The sequence below is a fragment of the Oreochromis aureus genome, linkage group 1 (assembly GCF_013358895.1).
Source record: "Oreochromis aureus strain Israel breed Guangdong linkage group 1, ZZ_aureus, whole genome shotgun sequence".
Taxonomy (NCBI): Eukaryota; Metazoa; Chordata; class Actinopteri; order Cichliformes; family Cichlidae; genus Oreochromis; species Oreochromis aureus.
The window spans coordinates 1,349,196-1,367,505 of record NC_052942.1 but is presented as its reverse complement, the minus strand read 5'-3'; the positions used below and the strand labels follow the sequence as shown (position 1 = coordinate 1,367,505).

The 18,310-nt window shown below is 45.3% G+C and overlaps 1 protein-coding gene across 3 annotated transcripts in view; it reads left to right on the top strand.

Annotated features, from left to right (window-relative positions):
- Positions 1-11,865: 11,865 nt before the first annotated feature.
- LOC116334314 (uncharacterized protein KIAA0895-like) overlaps positions 11,866-18,310 on the top strand; it is a 30,130-nt gene continuing 23,685 nt past the window's right edge. The window contains exons 1-4 of one of the 3 annotated variants that reach the window (XM_039618379.1): positions 11,866-12,060; positions 12,649-13,404; positions 13,494-13,637; positions 16,772-16,904. In XM_039618379.1, the coding sequence (XP_039474313.1) occupies positions 12,697-13,404; positions 13,494-13,637; positions 16,772-16,904 (985 nt within the window). In that variant the 5' untranslated portion in view covers positions 11,866-12,060; positions 12,649-12,696. The remainder of the gene's footprint in view (positions 12,061-12,648; positions 13,405-13,493; positions 13,638-16,771; positions 16,905-18,310) is intronic. The other 2 variants (XM_031757729.2, XM_031757727.2) reach the window with 2 other exon arrangements.

The window sequence follows — 18,310 nt, the reverse complement described above, 5'->3', positions numbered from 1 at the left end:
AGAAACAGGCATCACCTCCAGCCATTGCCAGATGCCACACCAAAGTTACAAACCCCAAGTACGCCAGTCAGTCCATCAGAGAACGCCCTGCCTGCTTCAAACCTATCGGCGGCTACAACTCTGACTCCTAAGATAACGGACCCAGGTCCTGTCAGAACTAGGGCTGGCAGGGTTGTCATAAAACCACAACGACTGGACTTGTGAAAACAAACAAAACAAAAAGGAGGTTGAAGAGAAAGAAAAGTTTCTATGAAAGGTTCTAAGGAAAAAAAAGTACAGTTTTCATGTATGCAGTAAATGTTCTTGTAAGTTTGATGTTTTCAGCGAAAGGAGGATGTGGTGTAATCTGTTTGAGTTTAACCTGTTTTATTGTGAAAGGGGGGTTCGAGAACAGGAAGTAAACAATAAAGGTCGGAGTTTGAGTGCTCTACAGAGTGTCGCTTGAATCCTTGCCTAAAACCACGACAGGGGGAAGGGGGTGCAGAGGAGAAGTAGTCTTAAACCGAGCAAAGGTGTTGAGCTCCTCTGCGAGTTTGAGGCTGCTGTCAGGTGTTGGGGGGCTCTGTCCTTTGTAGTTGGTCAGGGCTTAGATGCTTCACACCTGGCGGGGGTTGTTGTCATTGAGTAAGCCCTCTATCCTCCTCCTGTATATTGTAAGGTAGAGCCAGTAGCGGTTTTTGATATGGGCGACACGGCCGGTTGCCCGGGGCAGCATCGTGGTGGGGGGGGCGGCATCACAAAAAAAAAAAAAAAAAATTGCTCGTGCTCATGCTGCCCCGACATCAGCAATCGCATACTGGGGATGGCATAGGCACCGATCGGTTTTCTATCGCCCATTTGCTGGGAGTAAGGGCGCCTCCCTTTGCGAGGTGCGCCTGCTGCTGCTTATGCACAGGGAGGAGAGAGCGGGCGGCATGGGGATTCTCTGGCTGGCTGGAGCAGCATCTAATAACCAACTCGCAAAATAAAACAAAATAAAAACAAAACAACAAACACGAAAACAGCAGACATTATGACACAGACTTATAATCTGCACCGATGTTTTTTCGAAATTCTATGTGCGAAAACTGAGCGCGAGAGCTCTCGGTGCGCCTGCGCGCTGCTGAAGTCAAAGTAAACTTTATTGTCATCTCCGCTACATACAGTCCAGTATATAGAGAGACGAGACGACGAGGCTCCAGTTACAGCAGTGCAAGTAAACAAACAATAAACATAAGAAGAGTAAGAAAATAAATATACACTTTAGGACTGGGGGTAAAGGGATCAATAACAATTTAAAATTTATATTTTATATTTTGATGATTTAATGTCTTACACACAACCCTTGGAAAGGGGAGGGAGACCTGCTGCCTCCAAATAGAGCACATTTCATTCATAATGTTGTAAATACAAGCCCATTACGTATTCTTCATCTGAATCCTGGGTTCAAAGCCATCAGGTGCTCAGTTTAGAAAAAAGAGAAAAGAAGAGGAGAAACGAGCGAAAGATACAGGTAAGCAGATGTGTCATTCGAAATTGGCAGGTCATCCTGAAACAGTCAGAATCAGAATACTTTATTAATCCCTAAGGAAATTATGTGGGTTACAGTTGCTCCAAGAAGAAATGGTAAAAAATAGTAACAGTAACAGACTAAACTCCAAACAATACATCATGTTACAGATTTTAATATTAATTAGTCATTGTCAATTGTTGATTTGTCCTGTTCTCATTGTATGACGAATTATGACGGCTGTTTGGTAGCTGTTTGCATACTATGCATACTCTCTCTCTCTTCATATGTGTGTGTGTGTTTCTCTGGTGAAATTCAGTATGGTTCCGACAACAGTTTTATGTTAATGTACAATCCTGTGTGTGTTGGGTGGGTTGGGGGGGGGGCAGAGGGAGTCTTCACCCAGGGCGCCAAACAGGCAAGGACCGCCACTGGGTATACCCTATGTAACAGTGTTTATGTGGTATTATTCCACTTGCCACAAATGTCAGTGTAATGGGGAAACAGCGCCCCCCCCCTCTCGGTGTGGCTGGTTAGGTGAGGCTGGCTGCAGTAATCGCTGCCAGTCTGCCGTAGCCATACGAGAGGTGAGTTGTATTGTTCCGCACACGATATAGCTAAGTAGTACAGACACATAAAACATGTTTGATTAGCTGATGGGCACCGAGTGTAATAAGTGCTCAGTGGACACATGTCCAACACCAGTTTTATGTACTTTTCATTTGTTTATTATTGTGTAAAACTGTACGCTAAAGCGGAATGCTAATGGGATGTTCTGCCGTAGTGTGCTGTGCGGAGTGGTGTGTGGCGAGCCTGTACACTGATAAAACACCGTTGCTTCCATTCAGGAAATAAAGTGGCAACGATCAATCAGAGACTCCTTGTCTTCTTAAAAACACAACACAACGCAGAGTCGAGGAGTCTGTTTGGGCCGAACTGTTGCAGCGGGATGAAGCAGAAACCAGTTACACTGGTGCCGTGACCCAAGCTCCTGCAATCCTGCGACCGCAACGGGGCCGTCTACTTCCTGGAAGGTGGAAAGGTCGCGGGAGACTGGCTTTTCTGAGTCCCGCCATTTTCTGCGTTCTTTAGAGACATCGGGGTGGGGTTCTGTGCTTTCTTCTTTTTTGGAGAGTTTAAAAAAAGAAAAAAAATGGAGAGACTCATTGCTGAGCAATGGCAGATTTTCCCAGTTTTGGCAGGGGAAGGGGGGCAGTTGGTTTTACCCCTCTGCAGTCATTTGGCAGAGGCAGATCAAGGTTGCTGACAGCTCCAGATTCATCCACACCTAAGCCTGTCCTTACTGAGTTAAATGAAAGCCCTATTGATGTGAACTGTGATGATCTACAAAATGCTAGATCAGAAAGCAGTCCCACAAAAGAGAACCTTTATGCAGAGATTGCAACGCAAATTGGGTTTTCTATTGGGGAAAGCATTGCCTCTTGTCTTGAATCTCGGTTGGGCTTTGGAGTGGGAAACAGTGTTGTTGGGTCTGCCAATAATGTGTTATCAGAACCCTCACTATTGAATGTGATTGTAAAGTCTGATGTTAAATAGCCTGTGTTTTAGAGGGGATGGCTGTGATACATGCAGTGTTCAGGAATGGGAGGAAATGATGATGACTTTTTTTAAGAGAAGAGGGGTACCAGTTGCTGAACAAGCTGATGATGTGCTAAGTAAACTGCTGGGGAGGGCACGAGAAATAGTCAAGGTGGGCATACGTAGTAAGCCATCTGTGTGTCTTGAGAGGGGCCCAGAGCCCATTTTTGAGATCTTAAAGCGGCACTTTAGTGACACTGCCTGTTCAAGCATGCCTTTAGCTGACTTTTATGCAACACTACCCAACTCAGGTGAAACCCCGTTTGATTACTGGCTCAGGTTGAACAGAGCCATGGAGGTGACAGAAGACTGTCTGAAGAGACAAAATAAGTCCTTTGCATATCTGACGAAAGAGCTGACTGCTATGTTTATCCGTCACTGCCCAGACTCAGAACTGTCTCTTATTTTCAAGTGCAAGCCCCTGCAGCAGTGGACGGTTGCTGATGTGCATGAGAAATTGCTGGAGCATGGCAAGGACCAGAAGTGCACCCCTCAGTTTAGTGCAGTCAGTGCCTTGAGTTTTCGGAGACAGGAGGTGAGTCCTAATGTGCAGCAGATGACATGCAGCAGTAAGTGTGTTACACCATCACCAACCTCTACCTCAGCACCACTTGCCGACCTTAATGCACAACTGATCGTCTTGATCATGTGATAGCCCTGTTAGAGAAAGTCCTGGAGGGACAGCCTCGACAAGCAAAGCTGCCTGCTAAGGATGATGTAAGGGCTCCCCGGAACCAAACACAAAATCGTGCCTTGCGTGATTTGTGGTAACAGTGAACACTCTACGTATTACCACTGTAGAGCCCATCAGCTGTGTTTCATCTGCCATGCTGGCGACCACACACGGGCTCAATGCCCCAGGGCCGTGTCTGTCAGAGTGAGAGGGCCTGAACCAGCCACCCAGCAGCTGGGAAACTAGATGGCCTACATGTGGAGGGGGCAAGTGTTAGGCCTGATATCGCCCCCAAAAAGGATGATTTTGATGATTTAGAATCTGTATACCACACTGTTTGTGAGGAGTGCCAGTTAGGCCAGCGACCGATTTTTCAGAACACACACAGACTAAAACAGCATGATGAGCTGTTCTATGAAAATGTGACCCTGGGTGGCAAAGTGTCTGTTAAAGCCATGCTTGACAGTGGCTCTATGGCCTGCACTCTCAGCGCCAATATGATGCCCCAACTATTACATCATGCAGTGCTGCAGACCCCCACCTTGCAACCCACTGATGTCGTCCTGATTGGCTGTGGTGGTTCGAGGACAGTTCCATCAGGTGCGTGTGACATTACGGTGGAGATGTATGGCTGTAAAGTTGTTGTGCCAATGTTGGTGATTGCAGGGCAGAGTGAGGACCTCATTTTGGGCAGCAACCTAATGAGGTATCTGGGTAATCGCCTGAGGGAAGAGGGACATTTAGGAGAGGAATGCAGCAAGACCCTGAGTGCTGAAGAACAGCCTAATAAAAATCTGCTGAGTTCAATGTCAGGAGTGGTGGCCCCAGGGCATGTTGGTGATAAGATCGGAACTGTCAAGCTAAAGAGAGCTGTAACATTAGAGCCCTTTGTTAGAGTGAATTGTTAAATGTTTGTCATTTTTATGCTTACCATCTCTACATTGTTTAACTGTAAGATGAAAGGAATTCCACTGTCCCCCTCCCCAGATTCTCGAGGTTCTGGGTGGGGGGCTGTAGTCTTTTATTACAGGCAACATCCTTGTGAAGGTTTTTTTTGATGTAAGCTTCCTGCCGAGCAGGAGGCCTCACACACACACACACACACACACACACACACACACACACACATTCCTACTTACATATAGAAGTTCACACATATACATACAATGCCTTAGAACCATGTGGGCGTTGCTTTGCTGTGTTTTGTGTGAACTGTCTCTCAATAAAAGGCAGCGAGAGGAGGCCATCGTCGGGGTCATTCGTGATGAGCTAAGATACCAACGAGGCCTCCCTTGCGCAAGTAATCGATCGAACGCTGTTGCCTTGTTTTTCTTTCATGGGAATAAGTCCTGGATACAGCGGGGTCTGAGTTTAGACCCAACACCCTTGACAGAACACCTAGTTTGGGGCAGGCTGCAGCTAATGAATAGTGGGGAAGTGGGCAGTGCTGTAGTTGTAGAGCCCACCGGGTCAAGGTCTGGACCGAGGTCAGTTATGGTTGGGAGAACTGTAGCGCATCTAAACAGTGATGGGTGGCTCCCTGTGAAAGTGCTGAACCCCTTTGACAAGCCGATAACACTGAAACGGAACATGAAGTTGGCTGACGTGTCCCCCTGTACAGCCCCACTGGCTCCTACTTGCAACAGAACATGCAACGGTCTACTGGCTCAGCTTGGTGCCATGATGAGCAGAGTCTAGTCACCGATGTTTCCACTCTGCCAGATGATTCACCCTCACAGGAGGTGACACATGGTTGTAGCCCCTTACATGCAGTGCTCCAAAATCTGGGGCTGTCTGATATCGACATTGATTTATGTGCAGTTTCGCCGGCTGGCAAAGAGGAACTGGTTGGCCTTATAGCCCAGTTTGAGTGTATCTTCTCGAGAGACAAGCTGGATTGCTGCAAGGCTAACGGCTGCCTACATCGAATTCGAGTTGTGGACAACAAGCCATTCCGGTTGCCATGCCGACGTGTGCCGCTTAGTCTTAGTTTGGAAGAAGTCCGGTGAGTTGAGAATCTGTAATGACTTTCGCTGCCTTAATGCTAGAACTGTCAAGGATGCTCACCCACTCCCGCATCCGGCTGACGCACTGGCTGCATTGGGGGGGAACGGATTGTTCTCCACAATGAACTTAACTTCGGGTTATTATAATGTAGAGGTGCATGAGGAGGACCGTAAGTACACAGCATTTACGTCTCCATTTGGGTTGTACGAATATAATCATATGCCACAAGGGCTGTGCAACAGCCCGGCAACCTTCATGAGGATGATGCTAGGCATTTTTGGGGATCAGAACTTCCTCAGTGTGCTGTGCTATCTTGACGATGTTCTGGTTTTTGCCCCCACTGAAGAATTGGCACTGGAGCGCTTGCATATGGTGTTCCAGAGACTCCAGGTTCACAACCTCAAGTTGGCTCCAAAGAAGTGCCATTTTCTGAGACAGTCTGTGAAATTCTTAGGGCACATTGTAAATGCTGATGGGATACAGTCAGACCCTGACAAAATAGCATCCATTACATCCCTTACAGAGGCAGACCTTATGGAAGAGGGTTCGAGTGTTCTGTCCCAACAGAAGGTCCGCTCATTTTGGGGATGGTAATGTTCTACCAACAATTTATTGAGAACTGCTCATCCATCGCATAAAACCTCTGTTTCGCTGACATCTGGGGATAAAGGCCCTCGTGGTTCACGGCGAAAGCACCGGCTGGTGCGTATAAAGCTGTGTGAGGAGGACTGGGACGGATGAATGCAGGGCAGCTTTCAATGAGCTGAAGCAGGCCTTGTTGGATCGAGTGCTCCTGGCCCATCCTAATTTTGAGGAGCCCTTTTGCTCTCTGTTGATGCCTCCAGCAGTGGCCTTGGTGCCGTGTTGTCGCAAGTTCCTGCTGGGGCTTCTACATCAAGACCGATCGCCTTTGCCAGTAAGACACTCAATCATGCACAGTCCAAGTACCCGGCACATAGGCTGGAGTTCTTTGCATTAAAGTGGGCGGTGTGCGACAAGTTCCATCACTGGTTGAGGGGTCATCAGTTTACCGTATGGACGGATAATAACCCTCTCACTTACATACTTTCTAAGCCAAGACTGGATGCATGTGAGCAGAGGTGGATCGCAAAGCTAGTGCCTTTCCAGTTTGACATAAAGTACATTCCTGGTCCTAAAAATGTGGTTGCTGACGCGCTGAGCAGGGAGCCCTTCGTGCACCCCAGGGCCTCCCACTGGTTGATAAGGGTTCCACCTGCAGAAGCAGAGGCGGTCACCACTGGTGGGGTTCAGGAGGCCTTCAGATATGGACTGTTCACTCAGCTGATAAGGCCTCAAGCAATGACCAGCCTGTTGTTTCTCAGTGCACGGCTGTTGCACAGACTGGAATGCTGACGTCTTCTGAGGTGGGAGCTGTCTTCCAGGCCCATAGTGAACATGAGTCCAGGGTGTGGCCACATGCTCTCCTTCTGCCCCAATGCTCTCAGACTGTGCTTATGACAAACCAGTCTGACTCTGAACCCTTACATTGTGTATAAAGTCTATTGATTGTATTGCTTATTTTAATATTTGTGTACAGCGCTTTGTGGCTGCCTGTCTGTGAAAAGCGCTTAATAAATAAAGTTTACTTACTTACTTTAGTTGTTCACACAAAGCACAAAAACAATATATGCAGTGTTATCTTCATTTTAGATTTCAAAAAGTATTTGCGGCTCCCAGTGTTTTCTTTTGCGTGGAAACCGGGTCCAAGTGGCTCTTTGGGTGTTAAAGGTTGCAGACCCCTGATCTAGTGGGACACCAACGGCGTGATGATGTGCTGTGCAGAGTGATCTCCTATGTGGAAAGGGGACGGAGACCCTCGAGGAGGGAGCGGGCAAGTGAACCGGTTGATACGAAGAGACTTCTAAAGGTTTGGGACAAGTTAACTGTGAGAGATGGTGTGCTGTATCGAGTCTCCAAGAATCCCGTCACGAAGACGAACACTTATCTGTATGTTGTTCCGCCGACCTTGCGTCTCGCTGTACTGAAAGGCGTCCATGATGGAGCCGGTCACCAGGGACAACAAAGAACGCTTTATCTGGCCAGGCATAGATTCTACTGGCCTGGTATGGCCAAACATGTGTCAGAGTATGTACGGTGCTGCAGAAGGTGTGTTGTTAGCAAGTCACCTGAGCCAGAGGCGAGAGCACCTTTGGAGAATATCAGAACATCAGAGCCCCTTGAACTGGTCTGCATAGATTTTTGGTCTGCAGAGGATTCGGCGAATAAATCAGTGGATGTGCTTGTGGTCACAGACCACTTTACTAAGATGGCTCAGGCCTTTCTGTGCCCCAATCAGTCTGCTAAGGCAGTAGCACACCAACTCTGGCATAACTATTTCTGCATCTACGGCTTTCTGAAACGCCTTCACTCGGATCAGGGAGCTAATTTTGAGAGTGTGCTTATTGCCGAGCTATTGAATGTGGCAGGTGTCCAAAAGTCTCACACAACCCCATACCATCCGATGGGAAACGGCTCCTGCAAGAGGATGAACCGTACCTTGGGCAACATGATTCGTGCATTACCCCGGAGAGCCAAGCAAAGGTGGCCTGATGCACTGAAAGCTCTCACATTCGCCTACAACTGTACAGTCCATGAGACGACTGGCTATGCGCCATTTCTGCTGATGTTTGGCAGAGTGCCAAGACTGCCGATTGATATGATCTTTGGCTCTGTTATTGAGCACCAAGACATCATGGACTATGATCGATATGTCCAGACATTGAGGAGGGACTTCAAAGAGGCCATGGATTTGGCGCAGGAGGTGGCACGCAAAAATTTGAAGCGTCACACGGACCTCTACAACCGGAAGGTGCGGGGAGCCCCAGTAGTGATTGGTGATCGTGTCCTTTTGGCCAACAAAAAGGGACGTGGCAAAAGAAAACTTGCCGATCGCTGGGAGAGTGTTGTCTATACAGTTTTTGACAAAAATGATGAGAGTCACACCTTTAAGCTGATGGATGATTCCACAGGGCAAGTGAAGGTTGTGCATCGCAACCTGATAATGCCAGTGAACTTCCTCCCTCTCAGTGGTGCTTCAGTTCAGGATGATGGAGATGAGCTTTCTGAGTCTGGCTTGCTGATGGTTGGATGTGACGGAGAAGCTGTCTGCAACTCATCAGTGGGCACGGCTGAGTACAGAACAAGAGCTTGGGTGTCTGACTTACCGTCTGCAGTGTCCAGCGACTCGCTGAGGACAGAGGTTACTCAACCAGAAGGCAGCATTGTAGATCAAGAACTTGCCTGTACCAGTGTTCCCCCTGTTGACACTGAGGAGCAGGTAAATGCCACCTCTGGTGGTCAACATTCTGACCTGCTTATGTCTGTGGCCCCAGTAACAATCTCCTCTGTTTTGGAGTTGGCAGCCACTACTGATGGTGACCAAGACAATACAGCTGCTATTGAGGGTTATGTCTCAACCACAGTTGTTCTGCCCAACGCAGATCCGACTGATGTTAGCAGGGTGGTGGGGGCCCGTGCTAGATCGAGAGTGGGATGGTTACTTAAGCCTGTCTCCAGGTTGATTGAAATGATGCACCAGAAACCTGTTAAAGTTTGAATATTGTTGGATAACTGCAAGTTGATTCTATTGTTGTTGAAGTGGGACTTTGATCTTTAGAATTGAGACAGATTATTTGTCGTTGATTTTTCTGTGTCAGAGTGGCGTACAGTTATGATGTGATGAAATATGTAACTGGCATATTTTGTTCTTTTTTGGAAGGGGTCAACTTCTTCTTCTACTGATTCTTTTGGGAATAGTCCTCTGACTGAATTTTCTTTGTGACTGTACGACCTGGTGTTGCTGAACAGATTTATCACATGTTGATAGCTGTGGATTAGCTATTGGATTTTTTTTTTTTTTAATCTTGTTTTTTTTGAGGATTATTGGGTTTTTGTCCTCTGTTGTGTTATGGTGATTGTGGTGTACCTGTTTTTTTAAGGGTGTTATTTTGTTTGTGGTGTTTGTTTATTTGAGTGTGCAAGTGGAATTCAGCAGGGGGGAATGTAACAGTGTTTATGTGGTATTATTCCACTTGCCACAAATGTCAGTGTAATGGGGAAACAGCGCCCCCCCTCTCGGTGTGGCTGGTTAGGTGAGCTCTGTAGGTCTGTACACATGGCCTGGACTTCCTCCAGGTGCTCTCTCTGCTCTTTACTAATGGATGTGGCCTCGAGATCTGGTGAGCACTCAGTGTCTATAATTCTACTGTTATGGGACCTGTTTGAAGCACATAAGCACAGAGCCCACCACCGTTTTCCTTATGGCAGGGGTGGGCAACTCCATTCCTCAAGGGCCGGTGTCCTGCAGGTTTTAGATCTCACTCTGGGTCAACACACCTGAATCACCTGAATTATTTCATTACCAGGCCTCTGGAGAACTTCAAGACATGTTGAGGAGGTAATTTAGGCATTTAAATCAGCTGTGTTGGACCAAGGACACGTCTAAAACCTGCAGGACACCGGCCCTTGAGGACAGGAGTTGGCCACCCTTGCCTTGCCTATGGAGACTTTTTTGCAGTCCTGCAAACTCCACTGCGGCATCAGGGATGTTTGGATGTAACAATCAGTAGACAACACTGCTGTCTGCGTCGCTTGCTGATCAAAGCGTTGCAGGAAGACACAACGAAAAAGAATAAAAAGCACAAAAACACAAAAAGGTGCACAGTAGTTGAAAGCGCTGTGCTGCCTCTCATGTCCATACGCACCACCATCTTATAAAAATAAATTTAAAAACAAAACAAATAACAAAGTTTTACAGTTTAAAGTGTCCATCATTTATGATTAATTTCTGTAATATTCTGGATATTCATAATTGAGCTATTTGTTTATATTAAAAGCTGTTTTAAACTTTGTAATATATTTGCTTAATTTAAATGAGTTCGGTCTGTTACTGTTCTTAATGTCTTGGAGCTTGTGTAACCAAATAGCTTCCTTACGGAATAGTAAAGTATTCTGATTAAGATTTTTCTCTGGAATAGGAGTGTGACAACTGATCTCCTCAAATTTATTATCAAGTTCTTGCTCTTTTTCCTTTTTTATGGGACAAGTATGTATTTTCTCTGATTTTCATCTGATTAATTAGGGGCGATCGTGGCTCAAGAGTTGGCAGTTCGTCTTGTAATCAGAAGGTTGCCGGTTTGAGCCCCGGCTCCGACACTCTCGGTCGTTGTGTCCTTGGGCAAGACACTTCACCCGTTGCCTACTGGTGGTGGTCAGAGGGCCCGGTGGCGCCAGTGTCTGGCAGCCTCGCCTCTGTCAGTGTGCCCCAGGGCAGCTGTGGCTACAATGTAGCTGCCATCACCAATGTGTGAATGGGTGGATGACTGAATGCAGTGTAAAGCGCTTTGGGGTCCTTAGGGACTACGTAAAGTGCTATACAAATACAGGCCATTTTAATTAGGTGCTTCCTAAAAGTCTTCCTTTGTTTAAATGGCTTTGGGATGGCCTGTTGGGCTGTGTTTGAATCCATTCAGTAGTGGCTATAGCAGTAATTGATATAATCCTCCTGTTGTGTTAATTTCTCCAATATATTAGATATAGTAGATTCTAGACAAACTCCAGTACTTACTTGTCAAAAATTACATATAGTTTAGTTTTCTCTCAATGCCTCGATGAAGCTCCCCCTCAGAGTAACATCTTAGGATGAAATCCAATGTGGAGCAAACTTCCAAAACAGAAAGCTACACCTCCACAGAGCCCTTGGAAGTCTTGGAAAGTGGGAGTTTTCCTTACATTATCTTTTCAAAGGACTTTACTAACTGATTTGTGAGGGCACAGTGCCTGTCACCATCTTTCATATACAGTCTATGGATAAGTAGCTTTGTTTTTGGTTGTTGTTTTATTTTCACTTACTCTTTGTTGTTATTGTTTTTAAACTGAATACCGTTATTATTCTGTGTGAAAAGAGCTTTCGCTACGTAGCTCATGGCTGATGCTAATGGTGCTTAGTTGTGATAGTTGAGGTAGTTTGATAGCTAATTTCTCAGTGGATTCCATCAGGTTCCCATCCCGCTCCGCTTTGTACGTAATGACGCAGGAGAGCGTCATGGACGGCGTACACTGCGTGACGCGTCATATCTTCCAACTCAACCGCCGCTTCCTGGCTGGCCCAGGCAGCCGCCTCAGGCCCCGCTCCTCACTGAACCGCTATCCGCTTATTCTTGTTATCACGCCGACAGAAGAGAGCTCCGCTCCGGCTGCGTGGAGCTGCCGCCGGGATGAGCGGACGGAAAGGCTGAAATTTCCGCATCCTCCGCAGAAGTCTGGCCGCTTGGTTAGTGTTTGACCTCTTTTTATTTGTTTGGGGAGTTAAAGGCTTGCAGGGAACTGATTTTTTTTGTATTTGTCTTCCTCCAATAAGAAACGTTACTGTAAAACTCTAATGGCAGCTAACTCCACGGAGAGGCTCTAATTAAACTGCTTATCACAAGTTTTATTGTCGCAGGAGCCGAGCTCTGCCGTTTTCACCTCTGTTTTCTGTTTTTATTTTTTGTGTTTGCGCGGATATCATCTGCTGCCACTCATTTGAAACTCTGACACCCCATTTTCCTGTCCTTTCACACCCAGCAACATGAACACACAGTGGTACACTCACACATTTATCAGTCTTAATGAAGAAGCTGGAAACCTTCATTACAGTTGTTTATAAAGGTGTTTAGATACATGTGATTTTTGAGTGGTTTATTGGCTCTTAGTGATAAAATTTTGAATTTAGGGGGTTTTCTTTGTTATTTCATTTCATGTTTACAAATATCATTTTCCCCATATATATGGATTTATATATCTGTATATGGGATTTATTATATGGTTGTCTATAATAACAATAAATGAGTGGTGTACATTAATCTTGCTATTGTTACAGCAGCGCGGGGCTGAGCGAGGTGCAGCCTGAGGAGTAGCTGCTGTGGTGATGGTGTTGGACTTGGGCGCAGTCTTCATGGATCAGGCTGAGGGTGAAAGAAGCGCTGGGGACCTGTTGAAAACAGACGCTCGAGAAGATCCACCCAAAACTGTTAAAAGGTGTGGCGCCACAAAAAGGGAGACGGTGTCACACAACGGGCTCGCAGCCCCAACAAGCTGCAGCAGCCAGGTACTACAGAGAAGATTGTCAGCATCATCATCATCAAAATGTGGGACTGCGTCCAGAACGCCACTGCGAAGGCCCCTCAGCCTGGAAGTGACGTCCCAGCGCATGAGAGGGTCTCAGGAGCAGATGGTGGACCGGAGGATCCTACAGCCTCCTTGGCGCAGTGGTACGGCTGCCCCCTCCCCCCCGGCTCGTAGCCTGACCAGCCCCAGCCTGGGAGTGAGTGGCTGGATGCGACGTAGTGAAAGCACCTGCTCCGTGAACTACTCCCTGGGGCTGCGGGCCAGTAAGGGGCAAATGCGACCGGCCACCTCCCTCCCTCATATTGCTAAAGGAGTGGGTGGTTCAACACTCCCTACAGCCACCAGGCCCTGCCTACTCGTTGCCCTCAGACCTCTAAACTTGGAGCAGGAGAAGCAGGCTTTCTTCCAGTCTGACTACAAGTATGAGCCTCAGTTTGAGTATGCGCAGCCTGAGCCCAGGAGCGTGCTGGACAAGTACAGAGAAGGCTCAGGTCTCTTTCTTGAACAGGTGTGTCACATTCAACCAGTCTAACAGTCAGCTCTGAGCTCATGAGATGATGAGGATGGTGATAATGATGATGATGTGTTTAACTGCAGGCAGTTGGGATCATGGAGTGCGTCCTGAGGAAGTTTGGCTCCTATGAGAACTTTGAGGAGGTGACTGGTGGCAGCGTTCTGCCTAAAAGTCAGGTGTGGGCTGCTGTGCGCAAATACCTGCAGAAAGAGGGCTGTGTGGGGGAGGTGAGTGGAGTGGCCAAATTTTAGTATATCTCTGCAGGACAGACTATGTTGTTTCCATTGGCTTTTGTTTAATTCTGTAAGCTTATAACAAAGCTTGATGGTGACTAGGGCTGGGCCATATTACACCGTTCACAGTAATACCGGTTAGAGATGGCACGATACCACTTTTTTATGTCCGATACCGATACCGATATCATAAATCTGAATATCTGCCGATACCGATATCAATCCGATATAGTGTGTTTTTAATCAATAAAACTTTTTTTAATATCTTGCTGCATTTTGTATAAGTTCATACTCAAGTTTAAATAAACAACAACACTAAAGCTATTCTGTTATACCTGTATGTAAAAAATACACTGCGCCCAAAATATTTCATAGTTCAGCAACACTGATCAATCTAATAAACTTAAACCTGCTCCATCCTCCCTATTCTGGTATTTTAAAGAGTACTTAGCAGAAATATTAAGCAACCTAACTAATAGGGTTGCAAACTCCCAACAAAAAATAGGAACCACCCCCACCCTCCACCTCATGATGCTTAATCGATGTAATCAACTTTAATTTGATGCAGGGTGAAAAAAATGCACAGAAATAAATTATTTTTCAAGAATAATTAAATAGATTCAACATCTTTCTTCAACAGAATTGCAGACTGCACAGATGGTACCTTCCCAAAGGAAAAAGTACTATAGCTTACTAGGGTATATTAGACTTAACAGTTACTATATACAGTAATGGACTTCTATACATTTTACATCAGATTAATACTTTGGGTGTAAGATTCAGATAATTATTTATTAAAAGCTAGACATTTTAAATGAGAATAAGAAAGAAAAGTATGTCTTTGTGCCCCTTTCCCTGTTCATGCCCCCTATCGGCCCCCTGGCTACACTTTGCTAGATCCGCCCCTGCACAGTTACCAGCCGTCAGCTACGTAGAAAAGGATCCTGGTGTAGAAAGTAATATTAAATAAATTCTAACAACAGCTTATCAAGCTTAAACGTGCTGCTGTTGTTCAGCCGCTGGTTTCCTCTTTCTGGTGCAAAGTGGGCCAAAACAAAGAAGAGAGACGGACTCGCGACAGAAAAGCCGATCAGCTGATCATTGATCAGTTTCATGATTGAAGTAGCAGCAGGAGAGAGAGAGAGGCAGTCGCTCCATATATCGGTTGTTAAGGTTAACGTGGGAACGCTTTACAAACATTCAGAGATGAACTTACACACTTGCTTTACTTCTCTCTGGGATAACTTCCTCGGAGATGAAATGCTGGTTTGGTAGCGAGGCTACAAATACACACAGCCGCTCTATCACGTGACGCACACTGCTGTAACGTGCTACGGTTATGAGGCGAGTTACGCTGTGTAGCAAGTTTTGTGAGGTGTTTTTTTGATATTTAATGGATCGGATTACATTTTTTATTTCTCGCCGATATCCGATCCAGTAATTTAGGTCAGTATCGGACCGATACCGATACGTAATATCGGATCGGTCCATCTCTAATACCGGTACAATGTTAGGCAACGATAAGAAAATGAAATATCGCGATAGAATATGGGTAAAATGCGCATGCGCAGTGCCTATGTTTTCATACACATGGCCGAAAAATCACGTTAGCAACGGAGAATGAACCAGAATTGGTTTGTAAAAATGGTGCCACTTCAGTGATGTGGAACTGGTTTGGTGTTTGTCCGTCAGATACACAACAAAGCACATTTTTTTGTAGAACATGCAAGCGGGCCGTCGTTATTGCCGTATTTGTCGGACTAAGGTGCTCGTAAATCTGGGAGTAATCTGGGTCCTAAACTCTGCCCGCTTCAGGTCCCAAAGTCAAACGAACACTGCAGCATCACTGAGAGTTACAAACTGTCTAAATTCTTTCATCTTTAATAAAATGATCAGCGTTGCTGCTTTACCAGGTGTAGCAATTAAGTTTAACATCCAGGCATCCATGAAAACAGAATTCATTACATTTAACGGAGTTAGAAGTTAGCAGGAAGTTAGCGGAAGTTAGCTCACTAGTTTCGCTAGTTACCTAAACATGATATAGCATGTTCTGACTGAGAGATTTCTGAAAACATTCAAACGTACAGCTCTGCTATCACTTCCAACATAAATGAAGACAGAAAACTAAACAGCTGTGGCGTTTGTAGGGTTACTGAAGTTGGGCTAGCTGGTATATAATGATGTGCTACGTGATCGTTAGCGACACAGCTATGTTAACATAACATAAACACAGTGAAGCTGGAGGATGAACGCTAACTTTTTCCACTCGATAAAAGTTAACGTGAGGGTTCCCGATGGTTAGGGACAAATGCAATCGCATGGCAGGATGCTGTAAAGCGGACCAAACTTCAGTCAGGAGAACAACTGAGATAATCCATCCACAATACCAGGTTAGTCATTAATATACTGCAACAACATGGGAATAGAGCAGCTGTGAGAGAATACAGCATTAATGAATCAATGGTACAGAAGTGGAGGAAGCAAGAAGAATGAGATGAATCAAGTTTGATTTATCCGACTGCTTTGTTTCTCTTAATGTGTTTTATAATCCCGTGCACTTTATGGTCCGAAAAATACATATTTGACTTTTTTTTATTTGGCACACTGCAGTTTAATGTTGCAAAGCACCTCTTTTAACTTCAGTGGATATTATACATGGTTATGCTCAGGATATGTCAGCCCATTTCTACTGGAAATGCCTTTTGGTTAAACTTTCAGCAAGGAATTTGCATTTGCACTGTTAAATGTTTATTTAGCTTTAATGCACATAAAAAACAGCTGCTTGTTTAAGTGAAAATAAATGGATGGGGGGGTTGCACTAGTAAAGTTGTGGAGTTGTATTTTGTCTCGCATCAATTATATCGTCAGTTATATCGTTATCGCAAATTTTCAAATTAATATCGTGATAAATATTTTTGGCCATATCGCCCTGCTCTAATGGTGACTGATCAAAATGTGGCAGAACAGCTGCAGAAGTGACGAGCTAACAGTAAACCTATATCTACTGTATTACTTGAACCCTGTGACTCTGTAGCTTTAGGTACAATTTAGCTGAACCACTTTCCACAAAGGAGCGGATGAGCAAAATCTTGCTGCTGATGATTTTGTGTGCGTGTTTGTGTCTCCAGGTTGTTGTGCGTCTATCTGAAGAGCTGCTGTCTCAAGCTGTGATGGTGGTGGAAAGCTGCCGTCCTACTCTGACCATTAACCTATCTGGGGCTCGACAGCACTGGCTGGAGGGGATGCTGAGACATGAGATCGGTGAGCAGATATTAATACGTGAGCTTGGTAGAAGTCTTTCCACATTGTTTCTATTCCCCATAGCAGTTGTGACACAAAGAGGTAATTGATTATTATCATTATTATTATTATTATTACTATGGCTGACATCATTAATGGTTTATAACAGCGGTCCCCAGCCCCTGGGCCATGGAGCGGTCGTTTGGCTCGGGTGTGAAATTGATGGTTTTCAGGGTTTTTACCGTTAACTCTGTTTCCTGGGTCTTTAATGGTGTACACATTAAACATGTGTACACCAATCTATATTTTGGTTTTTATAACCAATTTTCAACTTCATGACAACAGCACGGGACTGCGTTTTCATACAGTTAGCCTGGCGGTGTCAGAATGGTAGACAACAAGCCGACCGATGGTGTCATGCTGGCTATACTTCAATAAACGTCTGTGGTTGAATCAACAGTCAGTTGCTAAACTTGAATGTATTTTGCCTTTTTGTTTCTTTGATGTTGTATATTAGCATGCTAAAATATAGCTTTATGGTGTGTCACAATAAGCACAAAGGAACATTTTCTCTTGGTGCAGCTACTTGGGTGGCTATAGCTCAAGAAGTAGAGCTGGCCATCTACTGATCGGACGGTTGGTGGTTCGATCCCTGGCTCTCCCCAGTCTGCATGCCAAGAATTTGGGCAACATATTAACCGATGAATGGGTGTAAATGTTAGTTAGTAACATTCATAGAAGAAAGTGCTCATGTGAACGGGTGAATGTGGCATGTTGTATTAAGCGCTTTGAGTACTGCGGGAGAGTAGAAACTCGCGATATAAGAATCTGTCCATTTACTTGCAAAGATGTAGATTTTCATTGGACAAAACAAGCAGAAATGAATCTGCAGGACTCCACGGAGTCAGCTAAATGGACCTGGAGTGTTGACTTTGCCCCCCCCCCCCCCAGACTTCACTCAGCGGGACAGCAGATTGAAGATATTCTCCCACAAAACGCTACGTCCAGATGAACAGAATCAACTTTTTGGAGATTGAAGATATTATTTCTAGGTATTTTTACGAGAGGAAAAAAGGTATCTAGTAGACTAGTCTAAAAGGTAGAAAACAGTCAGAAAAAATTAAAAATGGAGCAAATTAAACTTTGGCCAAGCAAATACTGTGTGTGCCTATTCGGATCTTTATGGAACCATTTAAAACAAATCATGTCATAAATGTCAGTGAAGCGTTCTGCATTTGCTGCTGTTTAAAACAAGCGCACACAGTTTGAGACTACTCTGCCTATCCTGAGCTGTGCTAGCATCCACTCTTCCTTGCAGACTATGGCTGCTCCTGGCTTCAGTTGTTTTCTTGTATTCCAGCTGAATCAACCAAAGCTGACATACAGGTGCTAATTTTCATTTTTACACCAAACTGCTGTAGATTAGT